The sequence below is a fragment of the Cololabis saira genome, chromosome 17 (genome assembly GCF_033807715.1).
Source record: "Cololabis saira isolate AMF1-May2022 chromosome 17, fColSai1.1, whole genome shotgun sequence".
Classification (NCBI taxonomy): domain Eukaryota; kingdom Metazoa; phylum Chordata; class Actinopteri; order Beloniformes; family Belonidae; genus Cololabis; species Cololabis saira.
In genome coordinates this window covers 18,970,027-18,989,024 of record NC_084603.1, presented here as the reverse complement: position 1 = coordinate 18,989,024, position 18,998 = coordinate 18,970,027, and the positions used below count along the sequence as shown (strand labels likewise).

General features: G+C 38.8%; 2 protein-coding genes across 6 annotated transcripts in view; both read right to left on the bottom strand.

Moving 5' to 3' along the window:
- LOC133464041 (slit homolog 1 protein-like) overlaps positions 1 to 2,790 on the bottom strand; it is a 94,466-nt gene extending 91,676 nt beyond the window's left edge. For all 5 annotated transcript variants that reach the window (XM_061745981.1, XM_061745983.1, XM_061745982.1 and 2 more), the window contains exon 1: positions 2,166 to 2,790. In XM_061745981.1, coding sequence (XP_061601965.1) covers positions 2,166 to 2,368 — 203 coding nt within the window. In that variant the 5' untranslated portion in view covers positions 2,369 to 2,790. The remainder of the gene's footprint in view (positions 1 to 2,165) is intronic.
- Positions 2,791 to 4,896: 2,106 nt separating this feature from the next.
- Positions 4,897 to 17,257, bottom strand: LOC133463307 (rho GTPase-activating protein 19-like). Its single transcript, XM_061744783.1, has 11 exons — positions 17,173 to 17,257; positions 16,672 to 16,925; positions 15,358 to 15,438; positions 13,371 to 13,580; positions 13,002 to 13,228; positions 12,805 to 12,891; positions 9,363 to 9,428; positions 8,545 to 8,766; positions 8,349 to 8,444; positions 8,059 to 8,173; positions 4,897 to 6,962 (listed from the first exon to the last, which is right to left on the bottom strand). The coding sequence occupies exons 1-10, from the start codon at positions 17,217 to 17,219 to the stop codon at positions 8,090 to 8,092; spliced, it is 1,374 nt and encodes a 457-aa protein (XP_061600767.1). The 5' UTR covers positions 17,220 to 17,257; the 3' UTR covers positions 4,897 to 6,962; positions 8,059 to 8,089.
- Positions 17,258 to 18,998: the final 1,741 nt, after the last annotated feature.

The window sequence follows — 18,998 nt, the reverse complement described above, 5'->3', positions numbered from 1 at the left end:
TAGAGGCACAGGACGGATGTTGCGAGGACGCGGAGGGGGAGGAGGCAGCAGTGGCCTCTACGCGGCAGGGTGTGATTTTAACACATGGAGCTCACAGTCTCATTACAGGCTTCGGTCCGAGGAGCGCAGGGGTCAGACCTGATCCAAACCCACACTGACAAGTGCAAATGGGATTCTGCTGTCTGTATCACCGGCCTCCGTACTCACACCCCCTCCCCAAATACATGCACACACTTTCCCAAAAAACCAGCCCCCCATCTCCTTTTCTCACACACACTAAAGCATCAGCCTGTTTACATAAGCACAAAAACACACAGCTATTCACACACACATCCACGAGCAGAGAGAAAGCCAGCCTAACAAAGTGACGTGCAATCTTCCATATGCTGAGCTGTCTGTCTGCATTTTTCCCAACAAAGAGGACCTACCATTAAATTTGGAAAGTATTTTTAGCAGCAATTGCTGTCATCTAAATGCATCTCTGCACAACAGACACAGAAAAGACAGAAAACGACAAAGAAAAGCTGCGGTCCGCGTTGCACACTCAAGACAAGAGTCACTAACCCCTGGAACAGAAGAGTCATTATTATTATGTTTGGTTTCATAAACTCCCTCACTAATGTAATTTTCAAAGAGACACAAATAAATCTAGTTACGCACGTGGGAGCATCATGTGGGGCAGGCCGGGCAGCGTTGATTTGCACAATCACCTTGATGATTCACCGCATACAACATCTCGCAGAGGAGATCAGTTTCTATTATTGAGCAGAACCTCTTAGAAGAGATTGGCTATCGTTCTCTTTTTTTTTTTTTTTTTTTTTTTTACATAACGTAATACATGCGCGTCCAAAGAAAAGAGGCAATGACCCAGGAATAAATTACACGTGACCTTTACGCACAGCGTGATTAAAATTCAACGTGTTCCATGCATGCTTAAAAAAAAAAAAAGTGGAAGATACAATAGAAAGATAAAAAAAGAAGAATGTTCAGCTGCATGTGCCCAACAAACACATAAACAACTTATGTGCTTGAATGTAGCAGCGAGGGATATTTCCAGTGTGAATGGGCATTCATGTAAGAGGAAACCACAAAATGACCATGTTTCCTCCTGGGCTCACTTTAATACCAGCACGTATGCAGCCTCGAAACATGCATACTGCCGGGCAAAAAGGAAGAAGAAGAAGAAGAAAAAAAAAAGGTGTTCTTAGAAATTAAATATGAAAAGCATAAAATATGCATCCAGCTCCCACTATGCCAACGCTGCCTCTGACACAAGCTTTCTCCGCTGTTCCCACCACATGTTTTATTCACGAGTGATATTCTAAAAGCCGAAATAGAACAATCTATTTCCCCTTGCACTCCTCACTTTTGATTTGCTGATGAATTTTTCAGAGGAATGTCAGAAAAGACGGAGAAACTCCGCTCTGAAAGGCAAGCGCCGGCCTCCCCTCTCCCTCCGTCTCCCGTCCTCCCCCCATAGTTGTACAAGACAGCTATGTGATCTTTGTGCGAGACTCACTTAAGTAGATTTGCTTAATTTTCTACATGATTTAACAATTTATGGAGTAAGCGTTCAAAGGGATGACGAGGGGAGAGAGGGAAGTCAGTGGCCCAGAAGTGGAGAAGAGTGAAAATGGGTGGGGGAGCAGGCGCAAGAGTTGAGATTTAAATTAAAAAAAAAAAAGCAGACAGGTCTTGAGATAAGAGTGGATACGTATCCCTAAATTTCCCAGAATTAAGGATAACCACAAACCAGGTGGCACACCTCGTTCTTCAACTTGGTCAAACTTTACTTTTTAGACATTTAGAAACTGGAGCAGTTCAGTTTATTTCAAAATTGGGAAAACTAAATAAAGAAATAAGCGTAAACAAGCAGGAGACTAAATTATGGACACATGTGAACGGCACACATCTGCTCCTGCTCTTTCCAGTCCCACATGCCTATTTATACCTGACTGGAATGCCGTGAGTGACTGGCTGCCTGACTGACACACACTCACATACTCTCACACACACATGCGGCTTCACAGACGGGGCTATTGTTCTGTTTCAGTCTAAGTAAAGTCATGTGCACTATAACAATACGGCCAGTATACAAAGGGCAGAGAAGACAGAGGCTGGGAGTTTCTCTATTAAAGCACACAGTAAGTAGAGATGGTACTCACAATCGTTCAGTGTTGCGGGGGATATTCCTTGGCATGGTTTTGAGACCCAGTCCGTGGCAGTCTACTGTGACGCCGCTGCAGGTACACAGGGCTGGGCAGGCGCTGGCATTGCCAATGATCAGGGCAGAGAGCATCACCACCCACAGCCACTGTCCGGCCAGACCGCCCATGCTCGCCTCCAAACTGCTACCTCTAATGGGCATGTTCACCACCACGGCAGTCTGCTCTTCTTCCCTTCACCTCTCTCCGTCCACCTTTTCTTTCTCTGCTCTTGATTTGAAAAGAGTGCTGCCACACCTCACAGGTCTGCTGGAATAATTGGATTTTATGTGGATATAAAAAGGGAAAGAAAAAAAAAAGGCAATATTTCTTCCCAGCTGTGATGGCACACAAATCCTTTTTTGTTCCTCTAAAAATTCTACTGATGCAGCCTTGATATCCACCACAGTTTGCTGTTGCAAAAGCAGGGCTGCTTGCTTTCTTTCTCTGATGTTGCAAACTCTGCTCCTCTCTTGTCTTTGTGGAGTTGGTGAGCTCTGGTCCGCACACGTCTGTCCTCCTCTCACTCAGTCCCGCTCTGCTCTGCTCGCCTGAAGTAAGGGAATAAGGAAAGAGCAGAAAGAAAAAAAAGCCAGTCTGTCTCTCTCCCTCTCTTACACACATATGCACTCACACTCACACACACTCACACACACACTAGTCATCCATCACAGGGATCTACAAATAGCAGAGCCCCCGACTCCACCCCTACCCCTCCTGTCCACCCCCACCCACTCCCTCTTCATACAACTACCCCACCACACACACTCAGAACCCTGCCTGAACTCACTCTCATTCCTGAGATCCCTCCATTCATTCCCCAGACTCACTTAACAATACAAATCTACTCCAAATATCTTTTTTCTCCCCCTTTTCTCTCACTTAGCCCACTCGTCCCCTCCTGCCAGGTTTGCCTGCAGGCGAACCCTCAGAGAGACAGTCCTAACCTGCACGACACTACGAAGCCCCAGCCTGGAGGGAGAGGCTGCGGGGAGACCAGGCTGTGTGTGCGCGTCTGCAGGAGGAATCCGCAGGGGAAGGGAAGAATCAACACCTCGATCCGGGGAGGCAAAACGCTCAAATAAATAATCAGCAAGCGAAGGTCCTAATATGTGCATCAAGTGTGGCCTGAGGAACAGAGGCTGCTGCTGCTGCTGCTGCTGCATGAGCGTACTTCAGTTCATTTTATTTCAGAGGGTAGACAGATTGGCAAGCCACCGCCGTAAAAAGTTACACAACTTTATATATTTGAAGCATCACCACAGCCGTGGATATCAAAGCCCGATTGATAAAAATGAAAAGATTATCTCCCTCACTCACTGCTTTAACGCCAGGGACATGCCGTCTCTAAAGTGGACTGGAAGGATAAAGACGAGCAGGACTCTGCTGAGAGGAGAAAACTGAATGATAAGGAGAGTTAAAACAGAAGGTTGTTGTCTTCCCTCTGTTGACAGTGTAAGTGCAACTTTTAGGAATCTTTTCTAAATTCATATTTGCACTTTGTGGAGTTTCACATCCGTGGTCTGAAAGAGGGCATTGAACCGAGCTCTCCTTCTCATGAGTGCAGGCCAGGAGGTGATGTTCATGGTGATCCACGCAACATACATGGTGACACTTTGAAACAAGCTTCACGTCTCCCTGAAGACACATTTGTGGAACAGACATTCCTGGTGAAGCCATGCTCTGGCCACTGCACTTTTATATGCAAATCTCAACTGTTAAACGTTGTAATTTATAATCTGAACATGTCTTTTGAGTTGTAAATCATTTTACACACTAAGTAAAGCATCACCATGGCAACCCTAAACTGCCATGTTGTAAAACTTACTAAGCAATTTCACTAAAAGTATCCAGCGCCGTAGAGAGCACTAAGGTGCAGAGTTGGAGTCGATTGGTTTTTTGGTGTAGTTCTGCTGAGTAGGTGGATTCCCTCCAACATTAATGTCAGCAAAATTAAATAGACCATAGAACCACAGCCATGCTAACTGCTCTATTTAAAAATGAAAGTAAAGAAAAAAAAGAGAAGATGAAAGCAGAGTTATGAGTTTTAGAGATGTTCCTCAAGCAACTCTAACCATGTACATGTACAGGTGTACACGCAACGGCAGAAAAGCTGCATGTATCCCAATAAAAATGTCAGTGCAGCGTAGATCTTCCCTCAATGAACAGCTAATTAAAGAGCAGACAGTGCTGTTTAGCGGTAATAGAGGCTGGTGGCAACATCCCTCCGTTCTCACAAAAAACTGTGATAGGAATGCACACAAATAGACAACAGAAATGATTCTGCAGCTCTCAAAGCCGTGGGAGGACGTGGCAGCAATTACAACTGTCTGGCAGAGGAGAAATTTGCAAAACATGAGACCTCAACAAGAACTGAATCAAATAGGGAGCTATATTTAATGTGGAATGGAATCCAGCTGAAAAACGTTTTATTACAACCGAAGCCAGCAGTTTAATAAGTGTTTTCCTCCAGCTCATATTCTACAAACGAGACAAAGTTCATTAGGATGGAGTTATCTGCTGCTGCTGCTGCTGCTTCATGGCTGAGCTGAGGAAGGAATCTCTTTGTTCCCGGGTGTTTTTTCCCGGGTGTTTTTTGTCTTTCGGAAGCAGGCTTCCAGTTTGAGTTGTGTGTATTTAGGTTCACTGACCTATACTTACAAAGAAGAAAAACTCACATATCTGTGCTTGAAGCATACAAATGATGCTCCAACTTCTGTTCTTTACTCAATTTTTGTTATTAAAAAAGTCACTTAATTAAGACATTTTAGTGTAAATATTTAAAAGAAATTCCATCCAATCATGGCCAACCCACAAACATATGAATGTGAAGTCATTTATATGTGTCTATTACAGTATGCTTCATTTTGTTCACTGAGGTAAAACAGATTATGACTTCCCTGGAATATCAGTTGTGAAACAAAACTCTTCCTATAATGGAAGCTGTCTTCTGTTTATTTAGAGAACATGAGAAAAAGCAGACCCATTCTCACAGAATGCGTACAACATATACTTACAATGCCGAGCATGCATTGACATGGACACCATAATGACACACTGAGACATTCCTGCTGTTTTGGAAAGCAGTCTTCACTCTTACTATCCATCCAAAGACTCACCCCCCGAACTCCATTAAATGTGTACAGCGTGTGCAAATCATTGAAAACGGCATTTTCGTGACAGTACCGTTTCCCTTTAGTGGCTTTCTGGGTTTTTTCTTTTCCCCTTTCTGGTCACAGGTCTAAAACTCATGTACATTTTAATTTCATTTGGCGTCTCGTTCACTACCACAACCTACAAAAGTTTACAAGCAGCTTGTTACCTGCTTTCTGGCTGCAGGACAGCGGGACCTCCAGCTAAACATGGAAAACATTAAAGTGGTGACATTTACTGTTTTCAAGGGAAATGTGACCATGTATTCAGACAGTGTTAGTATAAAACATACATGTTGCACTTTTTTTGTTGACATGTTTAAGTGCTTTAACATTGTTAAATATAAGTTGGACTCTTTTTGATTTTCTATATAAAAATGTGTCACACAGACGAATCAGTTACGCGACATCTTTTTTAACTTCACGGACCCAGAGGTGCCCCGGTCATTAGCAGTTGAACAGCACCACCTTGTGGCCGCAAATAAAATAGCATCATACAGCCAAAAATAATACCACCACTGAAAGAAAAGAAAAAGCACAAGTCTCATATAAATCAAAGAGAATAGAATAAGCATAATGTATTTCATTACAGTGGTTTGCATAGCTTCTCAGTAGCACCAGTATCAGCTGTTTACATAAGTTATGTTGACGATGCAGCAGCTGCATTATTATAGTAAACTTCCAACAGCTTTGTTAAGTATTACTCAGTAAGACAACAAGGTGGTGTTAAAAGTGATAGTAACCAAATCTCCCAAATAAATACCCGGATGAAAAAGAAGCACATGAAAAATGCATGTTCATTTGCACTCAACCAATAAAACTTTGTAAGTAGTAAAAAAGAAAAATACAAAATACCCCCCTTCCCCAACAAAGAAAAAAAAGACATTTTAACATTTCTTAAAGAGTAAAAATCAGATTGTAAAACGCTATAAAACTATATACATTTTTGCAATAATAAAAAACAGACAAAAGTAATAGAAAAAAGACCAGAGTAGAATCAAAGTAACAGTAGTTTAAGGCATCAGTATTCACGCAAGATTTTCAAAAAAATATTATTCACAGAATGCACAAGCTTATTCTTTTCAGTCAGGATTTCCTTTCCAACATTTCTTACTTTTTTAGTGAAAACTTTTTTATTTTATTCCCAAATTAAATGGTTCTTCATAAAAGGAAAAAAAAACACGCAAATCTGTTAAAAAAATGTTAATTCTAATAAAATATTCCTCAATGAAACATCCGAATAGCTTTAGTTTAAGGCACATCTCCGAACTGACTACTTTAACCTGCAGCGTCTGCATCTCAACAACTCTACAAGCAGATCAACGCTGAAACAGGAAACCTGCACTTCACAGTTAGACTACAGCTAACGCACAATATTCAAGAGTCCAAAATATTCAAATAACCAATAAAACTATATATTTTTTTACTTTAAATAAATGAACATATTTCAGTCAATTAAAAAAATTAAATACTCAAATTCACTCTGAACTGAATAAGAAAACCAAACTGGCCTACAATGAAGAAAAGAAACTTAAAAAAATGGCTCCAAATGGCTCATCAAATTGTTTTCATTTGTCTCACAGCCTCAAGATGATCCTTTCATGACCTTTAGAGAATGAAAACAGAAGAGAGGAAGGGATTAGTTACTTTGCAATCATTTCAGCTGAGAACAGCCTTCAGGCCCCATTACTTACTCTGCGTGAGGCAAAGACCCCTCATGACAGCAATTACGATGACCAATTTTTACTTGTCGGAATATAGTATACCATTTATAGGGAATAATATATACTGCTCAGATAAATAAAGGGAACACTTAAACAACACACAATGTGACTCCAAGTCAATCACACTTCCATTTGCACAGGCCTGTGGAGGCCACACACACACACAATTCTGGGGTGTCTTATTTTCTTGGCCCCTTTATTTTTTTGAGCAGTGTAGTAATAATAGAATAGAATAGAATAGAATAGAATAGAATAAAATATAGGAACTTGCACGTGAATATTCCAAACAATTTTTTTAAGAGTTTCCAAGCAGTCGAAGTTTGTTTCCTGTTATTTTATTATTAAATAAAGTGACAGGCAGAATACAGTACACCCATGTCAAATTGTTAAAAACCTTAAATTTCCCTGTGTAATAAAAGTTTGAACTACTTAACAGCTGATCAGTGGGTTAATTGCTTGAGTAACAAAAAAGTAACTGAATAAAAGTACACAGCTACTAAGTGTGATCACTGCAATGAGGTACACTGACGAGTCACCTCAGTTCAGTTCAGATGTTCGGTTTCAGCCCCGCCACCTCATGAGGGCCCTTTACATAAGACACTGGATATTCATCAGTGTGTAATCTCAGAGAAGTGCTGCATGTACAGAGTGTAGACATAATAAAAATATAGATCCCAAAGTGACAACACAGAGGTGTTCAAAGGGTAATTTTGCAATTATGTTTCATAATCAAAGTTCAGATGTGGTCTATTTTATGATCACAAATCCTCACTCTGCAAGTGGTCATGGGTAGCTTCCCTTTCACTGCACTCTATTTTCTCACTTCCTGCTTTGGGGCCCGTGGTACTTGCACCTTCTCTGGAATACTACACATGCTGTAGGATAATAGATTTTAACGGATCTTTTGTTTGCAGAAGCGCAGATCATTTTTGTAACATAAAACACGTTTGTCTTGTTCTGAGACAATGTAATACTCACCTCCCCACAGATGGTGCTTGATCCCCCCAGCTTAAAGGCTCAGGAGCTTGGAAGCAGACTCTGCGTTCTTCCCGTTTTCTTTCTCTGTTAATATTTGGCTTCCTATCAGCTTTCTCTGATATATAAGAGAAAGATCATTATTTCAGAGAGTTGCTGTGTACTGTCACTTGCATGGCTCACTTTCATTGTCGTCGTCATAGTAGTATCAGGGCAAGGTAAACATTAAAAGTATATTTCTAAAGCCACAAAACTGAATACTATTCCTTCACAATAGAGTGCCATCAACAAACCTTGATAACTCCACCCAGTGAGCGTGACCGCCAGTGTCTCCTGATGCACGGTGGCTGTGAATCTGCTGACGGAGTCATCGAGGGCTGCTTTTCAAACTTGGAACAAACAGGCCACATTATGTACTAGTTATGAAAGTAAAATGTAAAGGAATCTTCTTTTTTTGTTGCTGTTGTCAGAATTGTCGTACAACGCTACCTGTCTGATGAGTTTCTTCTTCTTGGCAGACTCTGGCATGTTGCTGACCTGCTGGTACAGCTCCTTGAGGGCACATTCGGTATAGCTCGGAGTCTCCGATGGCTCGTTGCAGCTGCTGCCGCTGATCTCAGCTTTGACCGTTCTCATGGAGGGAGATGGGGAAGTAGTGGTTAGCGCAGCGGTTGCCCCATCTTTATTTCCAGAACTGAGGGTCAAGTCATCCTAGAAAAGTTGAGAAATAACTGGTGAAATGATAATCTACATCTTTGAACCTCACAAAAACAAACACTTTTGAACAGAAGTAGAATATGCTGATTGAAAGCTGGTTTTATTTGGACAACATTTAAAACTGACCAGACACATAGATTTTTAGACTTAAAAGTTAGCTAGACTTAAAAACCTTCATATGAAAAACGGTTAAACCTTTTACTTAAAGGAAATTATTTTGACCATCTTTACAGCATCTTCAGTTCCCAAATAATTTCTTAGGTATGAATGAAAGGAAGGACAATGTAATGCAACAATAAACAGGATAGTCTGCTAACTTTGTACAGTTCCTCTCATCAAATTATAAACTTGCTTGTTATTCTTGAAATACAATAAAGTTGCTCATTACAGACTCTGAAAACCACTTCCTTTGTATTTGTCTATATTGTTAATTTTTTGTTCCATTTTAGGACAATTTCCCAGCATTCTGGAAACAGAGGCATTATTCATGTGTAATAAAGAATTAGCACTCCCATTTAATTAAGAGTATCTAAATAAACATTCAGTGAAAGAGAGAGAAGGAATAAAACAAAAAAAAAAAGAACACTCACATGTGACTGAAGGGTTTTTGATCCTGGGAAGTAAAGCTGAGCATATTCTGTGATATATCCAGGTGCCTTTAATGAAGGTAAACATGAACATCAAATTCTCAGATAATCTTCTCTATAGTTTGGCTTTATTAATAAATGAAATACAGTATTTAACTCTCGACGTAAAGCACAACATACTTCTGCTGCCATCATTCAACCTTTCGGCGTACATTGTGGAGCAGCATAGTAGATACAGATTCAACGTACAAGAATTCATTCATAAATATAGTCAAAACTGTACAACTGGGAAAATTCATTTATTTTCTTTCATGTTTTTGTTTTAGAATCAATCAGGTTTGAAGTACAATACTGCATAACAACTAAAACATGCAATGTTGCCCTCAGTTGGACGATGTAGACTTAAATAAGCAAATCAACTGTATATGAAATACAGTCATGTGGATGACAGAGCGTGGCAGTCAATTATACATTGAAAATAAAAATTTAGATTAATAATATACATCATACAAAGGACGTACTACATGATGGTTTTTTTTTATTATTAACTCAGAGGCAGCAACATATTTAAAGAGCCTTTATCGATTTCTATAATATATTATAATTCTTTTAGTAACTGATATGTATCAATGCTGCCCCTCCCACTCCAGCTTTGACACAGACACTTAAATATAATCACAGGCTTACACGCATCCCAAACACACCAAAATTAAACAATTGTAAAGGGAATGATGGTCCCCTTTTTTCTCCCTCCTCTTGTTTGCAAATACCTGCTTGTCCTACAGTATGTCTCTGTTTACTCCAAAGGAGTTTAATCCGCGTGATGGAGTAAAGGCAGTACTGACAGATCTATTGCTCATTGTTGTGAATGACTGTTTGTACAGTTAACTCGTCAGACAGAAAGCCCCATGCATGGGATCACTTTAAGGGTATGGGATGACCCAGAGAGTGAAATGCAAACTCTATAAGGACTTGATCATTATCTTTAAGCAGTTCTGTGTTTAGATCTATCCAGTGTACTGTGAGGATGAATCAGTGTCAACTCTGCAGGCATCACTGACTCACCAACATTTATAACATGCCCTTAGCTCTCTGAGAATGAGAGATATTATGGACACAATAGCAGATAGTGCATTTAACATGAGACAAATCATCAGCAGAGAAGGTTTTAAAAAGTATGTTGCATTCCCAGAGCCAGGCTACAATCTTCCTCAATGCAATACTGCCATGCACCCAGCAACTCAATACCACCAGACAGACAGTTGGTAAACTTCACAATGGACATTTGGACCTTTCAACTAGATGAATTATGGCATCTATAAATCGATGGAGCTGGAGACCACACAGCAAGTAACATTGCTGAGAAACTGTGATAAGGGATGAAGGAATATGACATTTATACAGAGAACATTTTTATTTTGGCAAAGTGGCAATGCTGCAAATATGGGGCCATGTGCTGAACTGCTATCCAGAAAACCTTGCATAAGAAAGGTCAGCGTTGTTCGTTGCTAAGGAAACACTTTGTAAATATACCTAAGTGCAGCTATTAAACCACATGTGATCTTTTGCTGCCGTCAGACCAACTTTGAAAAGGTAATTAAGGTCACTCGCACCGACAAAGCAACGGGATGTGGCCATACACAAACCCATTCAAGACCTAACAGTACGATGGAAGTGAATAGCTTGAACATCTGTGCTGTGAGACCCAGGAACCACACGGAGGACTGGCAGAGCCAGTGGAGGCTTTTCTCTGTTATAATGACTCGGTCTGATCAAATCCCCATACTGATCACCGACCACTGAGCATGCACACAGACAATATGGAGGAAACAACAACACGTATATATTATGATAATAATTGTAAAAAGGCTTTAAAATAACCTCAATTTTTTTCAAATAAAGTTAAAATTTAAAAGATGCCACACTTCATGCGCAGTTTACATAACATTTATTTTTCGGTGCGTCCGAAATGCCATATTAAAAAGTATATACTAAAAAGTATACTTAAGTTCGGCACACTTTTGAGTAAATATCAGTAGTGTGCATTAATTCGGACGTACTATTAAGAGCGCACATGTCACAGCAGCAGTAGCAGCACTCTGCTCCGCTCTTTCCCGTTTATTCTGGCCGAAACAAGATGACATTATATAATATTATTATATACGAATATCCATCAATCCATTATCTATACCCGCTTTATCCTTTGCAGGGTCACGGGGGTCTGCTGGAGCCTACCCCAGCTATTTTCAGGTGAGAGGCAGGGGGTACACCCTGGACAGGTCACCAGTCCATCACAGGGCCACATAGAGACAAATAACCAGAGACACTCACACTCACACCTACGGGCAATTTAAAATCACCAATTAACCTAGTACGCATGTTTTTGGACTGTGGGAGGAAACCGGAGTACCCAGAGGAAACCCACGCAAGCACAGGGAGAACATGCAAACTCCACACGGAAAAACCCTGCTATATAAAAATATTATAATATTAATATTATATAATAATATTATTATACTTAATATTATACTTATGACACTTAGCAACCAAACGCCACTGCATTGCATTGTGGGAAGTTTCTGCTGAGATAGTGTCCATCAATCCACACTAATAAATTTCTCCGGAATGAGTATGGATAGCGCATACTATTGAGTACGTTCTAATGTTTCAGACGCACTAAAAAATCTCGCATACTCATTTTGCATACTCATTAGGGTGGAAGTATGCAATTTTGGACGCAGCCTTTGTCTTTTTTTGCACTGTAGCCTGTTATTTGATGGTTTGTTTTAGTTATATTATTGTTTGCAGTTTAATTACAGCAATTTTGGAAATGTGTAATTTGACAGTAAAGCTGCTGTTGTTGAAATTCCAAATAAAGCTCAGTGCGCATTTTATTTGTTGTTGCACATAAGTTGAATGATGTTATAGTGTGGTAAAATAAAAAACATAAAAAATAAAATACTAAGACTGATTTTTTTCTAGTCTTTTTTTAACCTTTTAACACTAAATTCATTTTTCATAGTTTTAATTTGTCTGTTGCACAGTAGCAGGCTAGTAATTTATTTTGGTCAATGGATAAATAACATTTCAAGGATTCCAAACCCCTTGATTCTTTAACTTTACTAATGTTAAAAAACTATTGCTTCCAAATCAGCAATCAAATAAATACATCTTTTCTAACTGTGTAACAATTAGTTGATGATTCGCCTTCGATTGCAACTTGTAGTCAACCAGGAAACATTTAAGCTTGAGACACCCCAAGTAATGTCTTGAGCTATTCATGATGTCTCTTGTTATATCTGCACATTAAACTTCAAACCTTACCCCAAAAAAGGTAATCTCACATACCCCATAAGAATATTAATTGGCAGAGTTTATAAATAGGCTGTTAAATTTACAATATGAGAAACGAGACAGCAGAGAAGCAGCTCATAAGCAAGCTTACCTTGAACAGTTTTTGTGAATGCCTGATGAGAAATGCTATACCGTTGTTCAGTTTCTCAATGTTTCCCTGAAGATCACTTGCCATAACCTAAAACATAAGAATACAGCACACAATCACGTCAAGGATATTTAAGAAGGTACTTGCAAAACAGCTGAAAGGAGGTTTAAAAATGATTTAAAGAAATAGAAGATTCCTACATTTTTTGGCCAGATGATGTGTGGAGCAAACATTGTGGCTAAATTAATAGCAGACATCTTGTTGATTTGCTGATTGCGAGCAGTGTTATACAATAAATCCAGCAGCAGCTTCAACAAGCTGCGGTTGGCATGAGGGAGCAGCATGAAAAGCAGCTGAAATGCTTCTATCTGGCGTTCCTTGTCTGGCACATTCATCTTATCGCCCTTATCATCAAAGCGAGTCAACTCTGTGGACAGCAGAGGGAAAACATTTTTAAAAAAGCAAACAAAGTCACCGTTATTTGAGCGTGTGTGTGTTTTATTTTTACTTGATCAAAAATACATTTATCTTGACATATGAAAATAATCTGTGTGTGAATTAACAATCACCTGCAATCTTCAGGTGAGCATGATAGTGACGGTGCGTGAGCAGAGGCTCCGGGAGCTCTCCCAGGAAGACTTTGAGCAACGTGGCTGCGTCATTGGGGTGGAAGTCACCCGTCTCTAGATCTATCTCAGCCCCGGCATTCAACATCTCTTTCAAGGCTGTCTGCCTTAAGCTGTGGCCTGGCACACGGAACAACCCTTCCACATGGAGGTCTGAGGGGAGGGAGAGAAAGATGAAGTGAGACAGCCAAAGGCAGAAGGAGGGAGGAGCTGGTGTTAAGGCACGTAGACAAAGAGTGAGTAAAACATCAGAAGACAAAGACACAGCAGTGAGGAGAGAGAGAGTGGTTGAAGCTGAGGCAGGAAGTCAGCAGGAGCAAAGTGCTTTTGGATGAATTATTGACTCCAGCATTTGCTCCCAGTGTCCACTCTCAGTGAATGACATCATTTCTTCCTCGAAATAAACCATGACCTCATGTAAAATTGCTTTCCAGCAAAGTTAAAGAATGAAGAAGGAAGTAGGTCTTAATACTTAACAAGTCTAATTCTGATAAAAGTCCAGAAGAACCACGATCAGGTTTATTTAAGATGAATGTATCGTCAGATAAAATTATTAAAATGTCAAACAAAATACTGTCATAGGGGTCTGATTACTTTGAGAAATGTATGTAGTTATGTACATGGCTATATTCTTCTTCTTAATAGTGTGTGTTCTAAATTTAAGAGCAAAATTCACTGTTTTTTTATGCTCATATTTCTAAAACCCTTACCTTTAAATTCACACTCAATGCTTGCATGCCAATTTGCTTTTATTTACCTCCTACTGGGTTTCTGCTCTCAGATTCACTGCAGATTGTAAAAATGTCACTCACTAGTTTGAGCTCTTTTCCTTCCCTCAGTAGTGTTCTGCACCCTGAAACCTCTGCTCCAGGATTTTTTTTCTCTGTTTAATCCCAATCTTTGTGTTAAAATTCCCATGGTTGTATCACAAATATATGATACTGCCGCCGCCACTTTATAGCATCCCTTCCAGACAGTGTCATGTTCCCAACTTCCATATACAATTAGTCAATATGGAAAAGCCAAACCAGTAAAGAAAATATGTGAAAGCAGGACAAAGGAACTTGTGCATTTTTTAAAGATGTTCTCCCTGTAGGACAGGTGTTCCTGCAGGGAAAGATTTACTCTTGTTTGTTCTCTTGCTCACTTATTCTCTTTTAAATTGCCTTCGCCATGGTGTCCATTGTTGGTTTTACCCGTTTAGGTTTTCCTTTCCTCAACAAAACAAAAGATGTGCTAAAAACAATGTAATGTGAATGTGGTAACAAGCCTTCATGTGTAACTTAACATGCAACTGAAAAGAAAAACAGTTGGATTTTCCAACATTTTACACAACTGACTTTGGAAAAATAAAACCTTAAAATCAAGTCACAATATTATCAAAAAGCAGACAATTCTGTAAAAGATGAATCCATGTTTCAAATTGTTTCAGTTCCCCATATTTGCGTGCATCTGCTGATAGTTGAGCTGATGTCGAAAAGACAAGATTGATTTCTTTTACAAAGCAAAATTCAAATTTATTTTTTAGATCCTCTTATTAATTTGTGAGTAAAAAAAGTTAAAATGTCTGACTTGTTCTTTGAATATCACCCCCATGAAACTTGGGTGGAGAGCAGAAGCTTTGTAAGTGCAAAAAGAGAAAAAAAGCACATTAAAGGAGAACTGGAGCAAGACATTCATACAAGCAAAGGTGAATGTGAGAGCAGAACCAACTTTAAAGAGAGGTGGAGCAGATCTGAACTAAGCAGAGAATTGAATTGGGAAGGTAGAGTTCTTAAAGAGTAATAAAAAATCTGAAAGTGAAAACAAAACACATGTCTAGCAAATAAAAATAAAGAAAAAGCTCCTTGAGAGAAGTTGTATGTATTATGCTCCCATTGTCATGATATTGTAGCATCTTTTGAGCAACAGTGTAATAACCAATACTTACTTTTGCTCAGGTATTCAATCAGCTGGTAGATCTGTGCTATTCCTTCTTCAGTTAAGGGCGCTCCAAAAATGACTCCTTTTTCTGCAAGGTGTAAAAATTGTGCAGTTAACTTTTGCATGCACATAAAAGTGAAGCAAATTACCCCGAGCAAAAGTAAAGGTAAAAACCTCAGTAACATGGAATGGCCAACACAATATACCAGTACTATATATACAGACCCACTATATCAGTACTATGTATTATACCCAGTATATAAGTACTACGTACTGCATCATAAACATCCTACCTGCTTTTTTTGCACGGTTTTTTGTCTTTTTTCTTTCTTGTACTGCAAAACTTTATTTTCATTCCACTGTATATACTGTATATATTTTGTAATTATATATGTTTTACTTTTTTATCCTTTCTCTGCATGCATGTGTTGTGTGTACTCAGTACTCGAGTTGTAAAAAAAATAAGGGTGGGGATGGTGGATTTTATCATGGGGACAGATAATTTGTGCTGATTACAAATAATATAATATATTACAAATAATAGCACTGACCAAAACACCTGCAGAAATACTGCAGGAATGACATAGCAGCAGTTAAATGCAGCCTTCTGTAAACTTTAAATATCCACTGGGCTTACATCAAATACATCAAAACACAACAATAAAAAACAGTTTTCTGAACTTATCAATATGACTCTGTCCTTCACAGGATAAGTAAAATGGATCACTGCAAAAACTCAAAATCTTAACGAAGAATATTTGTCTTATTTCTAGTTAAAATGTCTCATTTTAGTAAAAAAAAATCTCATTACACTTAAAACAAGACTCATCACTGGGAAAAACAACAATTTTCACCTGTTTCAAGTAGATTTTCACTTAAAATAAGTAGAAAAATATTTGCTTGTAATAAGAAGATCAATCTTGTCCCACTGGCAGATTTTCTACTTATTTCAAGTGAAAATTTACTTGAAACAGGTGAAAATTGTCAAATAAGTTATTTTTCTGGTGTTATTTTTCTGGTGATGACTCTAAATGTTGAAATAGCAGTAAAACCACATTCATTGATGAAATGACATAAGGGATGGAAAGGGGGGATGGCAGTTTTACAGGGGGGATGATTTTGACCGTTTTTATTTCAGGGAGGGATGCCATCCCCCCTCATCCCCTCTCATCTCGAGTACTGTGTGTACTGCTTCTGCACAAAGCAAATTTCTCCACTGAGAGATGAATAAAAGACAATCCAATCCAATCTAATCTAATCTATTTATACACAAGTGGTTGTGTTGTGTAACGCAGAACCATAAATCCGCCTTTAGTTTCACCTTTCCGTTTGAGGAAGTTGAAGGAGCGCAGGAAGCCGCTGGACGGGACCACTCTGGGCTCCGACTCCCCTGTCAGCTGAGCAAACTCGTCCCCGGGCAGATCTATGAGTCGAGTGATGTTGCTAAGCAATAAATCCGTGAAAACCTGTGGAAACTCATGTCTTAACCTTTCCACGAAGAAGTCTGGGTTTAAGATCACGGGCTGGTTTGTGTTTGGCTTTTCATGACTGAGGAACACGCTGCATTTAGCCTCCCTGTGGTAGAAAAACACAGATGAACATGTACAAAACACACAGAAATATAACTGTTAGTTGGTAAAAGTACATGCAGGGTTTAGAAGTAACATAACAACATAATTTACAGTTACTTTTGTTGCGCTAACTGGAGCTAACAAGTATAACGACAAAGATAGTGCATTTAGTTGTAAACCCAGGTACAAACAGATCGTATGATTACGTTTAAATGGATAATAGAACAACTTATATAACGAATAATCGGCACCTTCGATCCAGTTTGTGATTGTTTTGGGGATCATTTGTAGTCGCCATCCTCGTTTTGAATCTTCCGCGACTTCAACTTCCGCTCCACATGCTGTGTTGTGATTGGTCAAAAAATAACCACGTGACCACCGTTCAACCACTCATACTCGTTTAAAATGAGTGTTTAATGTTTGATTTGTTATAAATTAACAATTTAAATGGATAGATTTTTAAAATAAAATAATCTCCAAAATTTGAAACAATACTGTGCAGTTAAAGCAAGCAACTCAACAAAACAATATAAAATAAATCCATTATAATAATTCAATTCAATTCCATTGTAAAATAAGATAAAATAATCCTTTAATACTCCACAGAGGGGAAATTTGCAGTTTACAGCAGCAAAGGGGATAGTGCAAAAACAAGAGACATCAATAGAAATAGTAATAACACAGTAATAATAACACACTATAAACAGTAAACTGGTATATACAATAATAATAATAATAAGAAAAATAAATAATAAGAAATACTAGTATATAAAAAAAAATAACAGACGGATATTTACAGATGGATATTTACATAATTGCACGTTGCAGTGAATGAAAGATATTGCACATTATTTCCCTTATGTACATTTATTGTCAGGTTGTATGTGGTCTACTGCGAGCAGTGCTGGTTGTGTAGTCTCACAGCTGCAGGGAGGAAGGACCTTCTGTAGCTCCTTCACACATTTAGGGTGAAGGAGCCTGTAGCTGAATGAGCTCTCCAGCGCTCTGATGGTGTCCTTCATGGGGTGGGAGTCCTTCTCCATCATCATTTTATTTATATAGCTTCTATTACAATGCAAGTTGACTCTGAAAATGACCCCCGAGCAATTATTGCATAAACAATGGCAGGAAAAAACTCCCCTAGCAGGAGAAAAACCTTAAGCCGAACAAACAAGCAAGGAAAAACTCCCCTTTAAGAGGGAAGTAACCTTGTACAGAAGAGAAAAGAGGGGAGGATTTTTCTGGGGAGCCTATGGAGGGAGGCAAACACAGGAGAGACGTGATCTCAGCTAGAGTCTATTCAGAGAATTACTTGGACATCCGGCTAATAACACATTACAGTTATCTAGTGTAGACTCTAGAGGATATACAAACGTGTGAATTCGTTTTTCCGCATCACTCTGAGAGAGAATATTTGTGTAATTAGTTTAATTATTTTGTGTAATAGTAGATGGTTTCAATGACAAATCCTGATCAAAAATAACACCAAGGTTTCACAGAGCAAATAATAATAATAAAACTTATGAGGAATTCAAAATAAGTTGAACTTTTCTTGCAAAGCAACACTTTAAAGGTATTGTGACATAATTTTTAACATGCTTTTAACACTATTAAAAGTCTTGGCCAATATCCCTCAAATGTGTCTAAAAGGGTGTAACAAGAAAAACTACTCCATGCCTGGCTTTTTATGACAGTGTTTTTTGCGCAGTGAAAAACGCGTCCTTTTCCCCCTTTCCTGTCAATCATTGCCAATCATTCCCAGGAAGCACACAATACACTGAATGTTAAAAGTTCGTTTTTTTTTGGGTGTAATTGATGTCAAGACACCCAACTAAACACAAAAAATCCAGAAAAATGTTTTTTTCATGTCACAATCTCTTTAAGACCCATTTGTGCAGTATAATTTCAGTCAGATAGGAATTAGAAAATTAAAGCGATTATTGTGAAGAAAGTTTGCTAACATTTGTATTTGTATAAAAATATACCAGAATGACAATTTTTCAATTTCATGAAACAAAGATAGATAAGCAAATAAATAAATTAATTTCATGAGGACCTTGACTTTGAATTATCATTC

What these genes read in the sequence shown, in the direction of transcription:
- LOC133463307 (XM_061744783.1), bottom strand. Translation starts at nt 17,219, where the DNA reads ATGGCGACTACAAATGATCCCCAAAACAATCACAAACTGGATCGAAG. An exon ending in AATCACAAACTGGATCGAAG is followed by an intron (nt 16,926 to 17,172) that starts GTGCCGATTATT and finishes TTTCTACCACAG; the next exon opens with GGAGGCTAAATGCAGCGTGT. An exon ending in TGCTCACCTGAAGATTGCAG is followed by an intron (nt 13,229 to 13,370) that starts GTGATTGTTAAT and finishes TGCTGTCCACAG; the next exon opens with AGTTGACTCGCTTTGATGAT.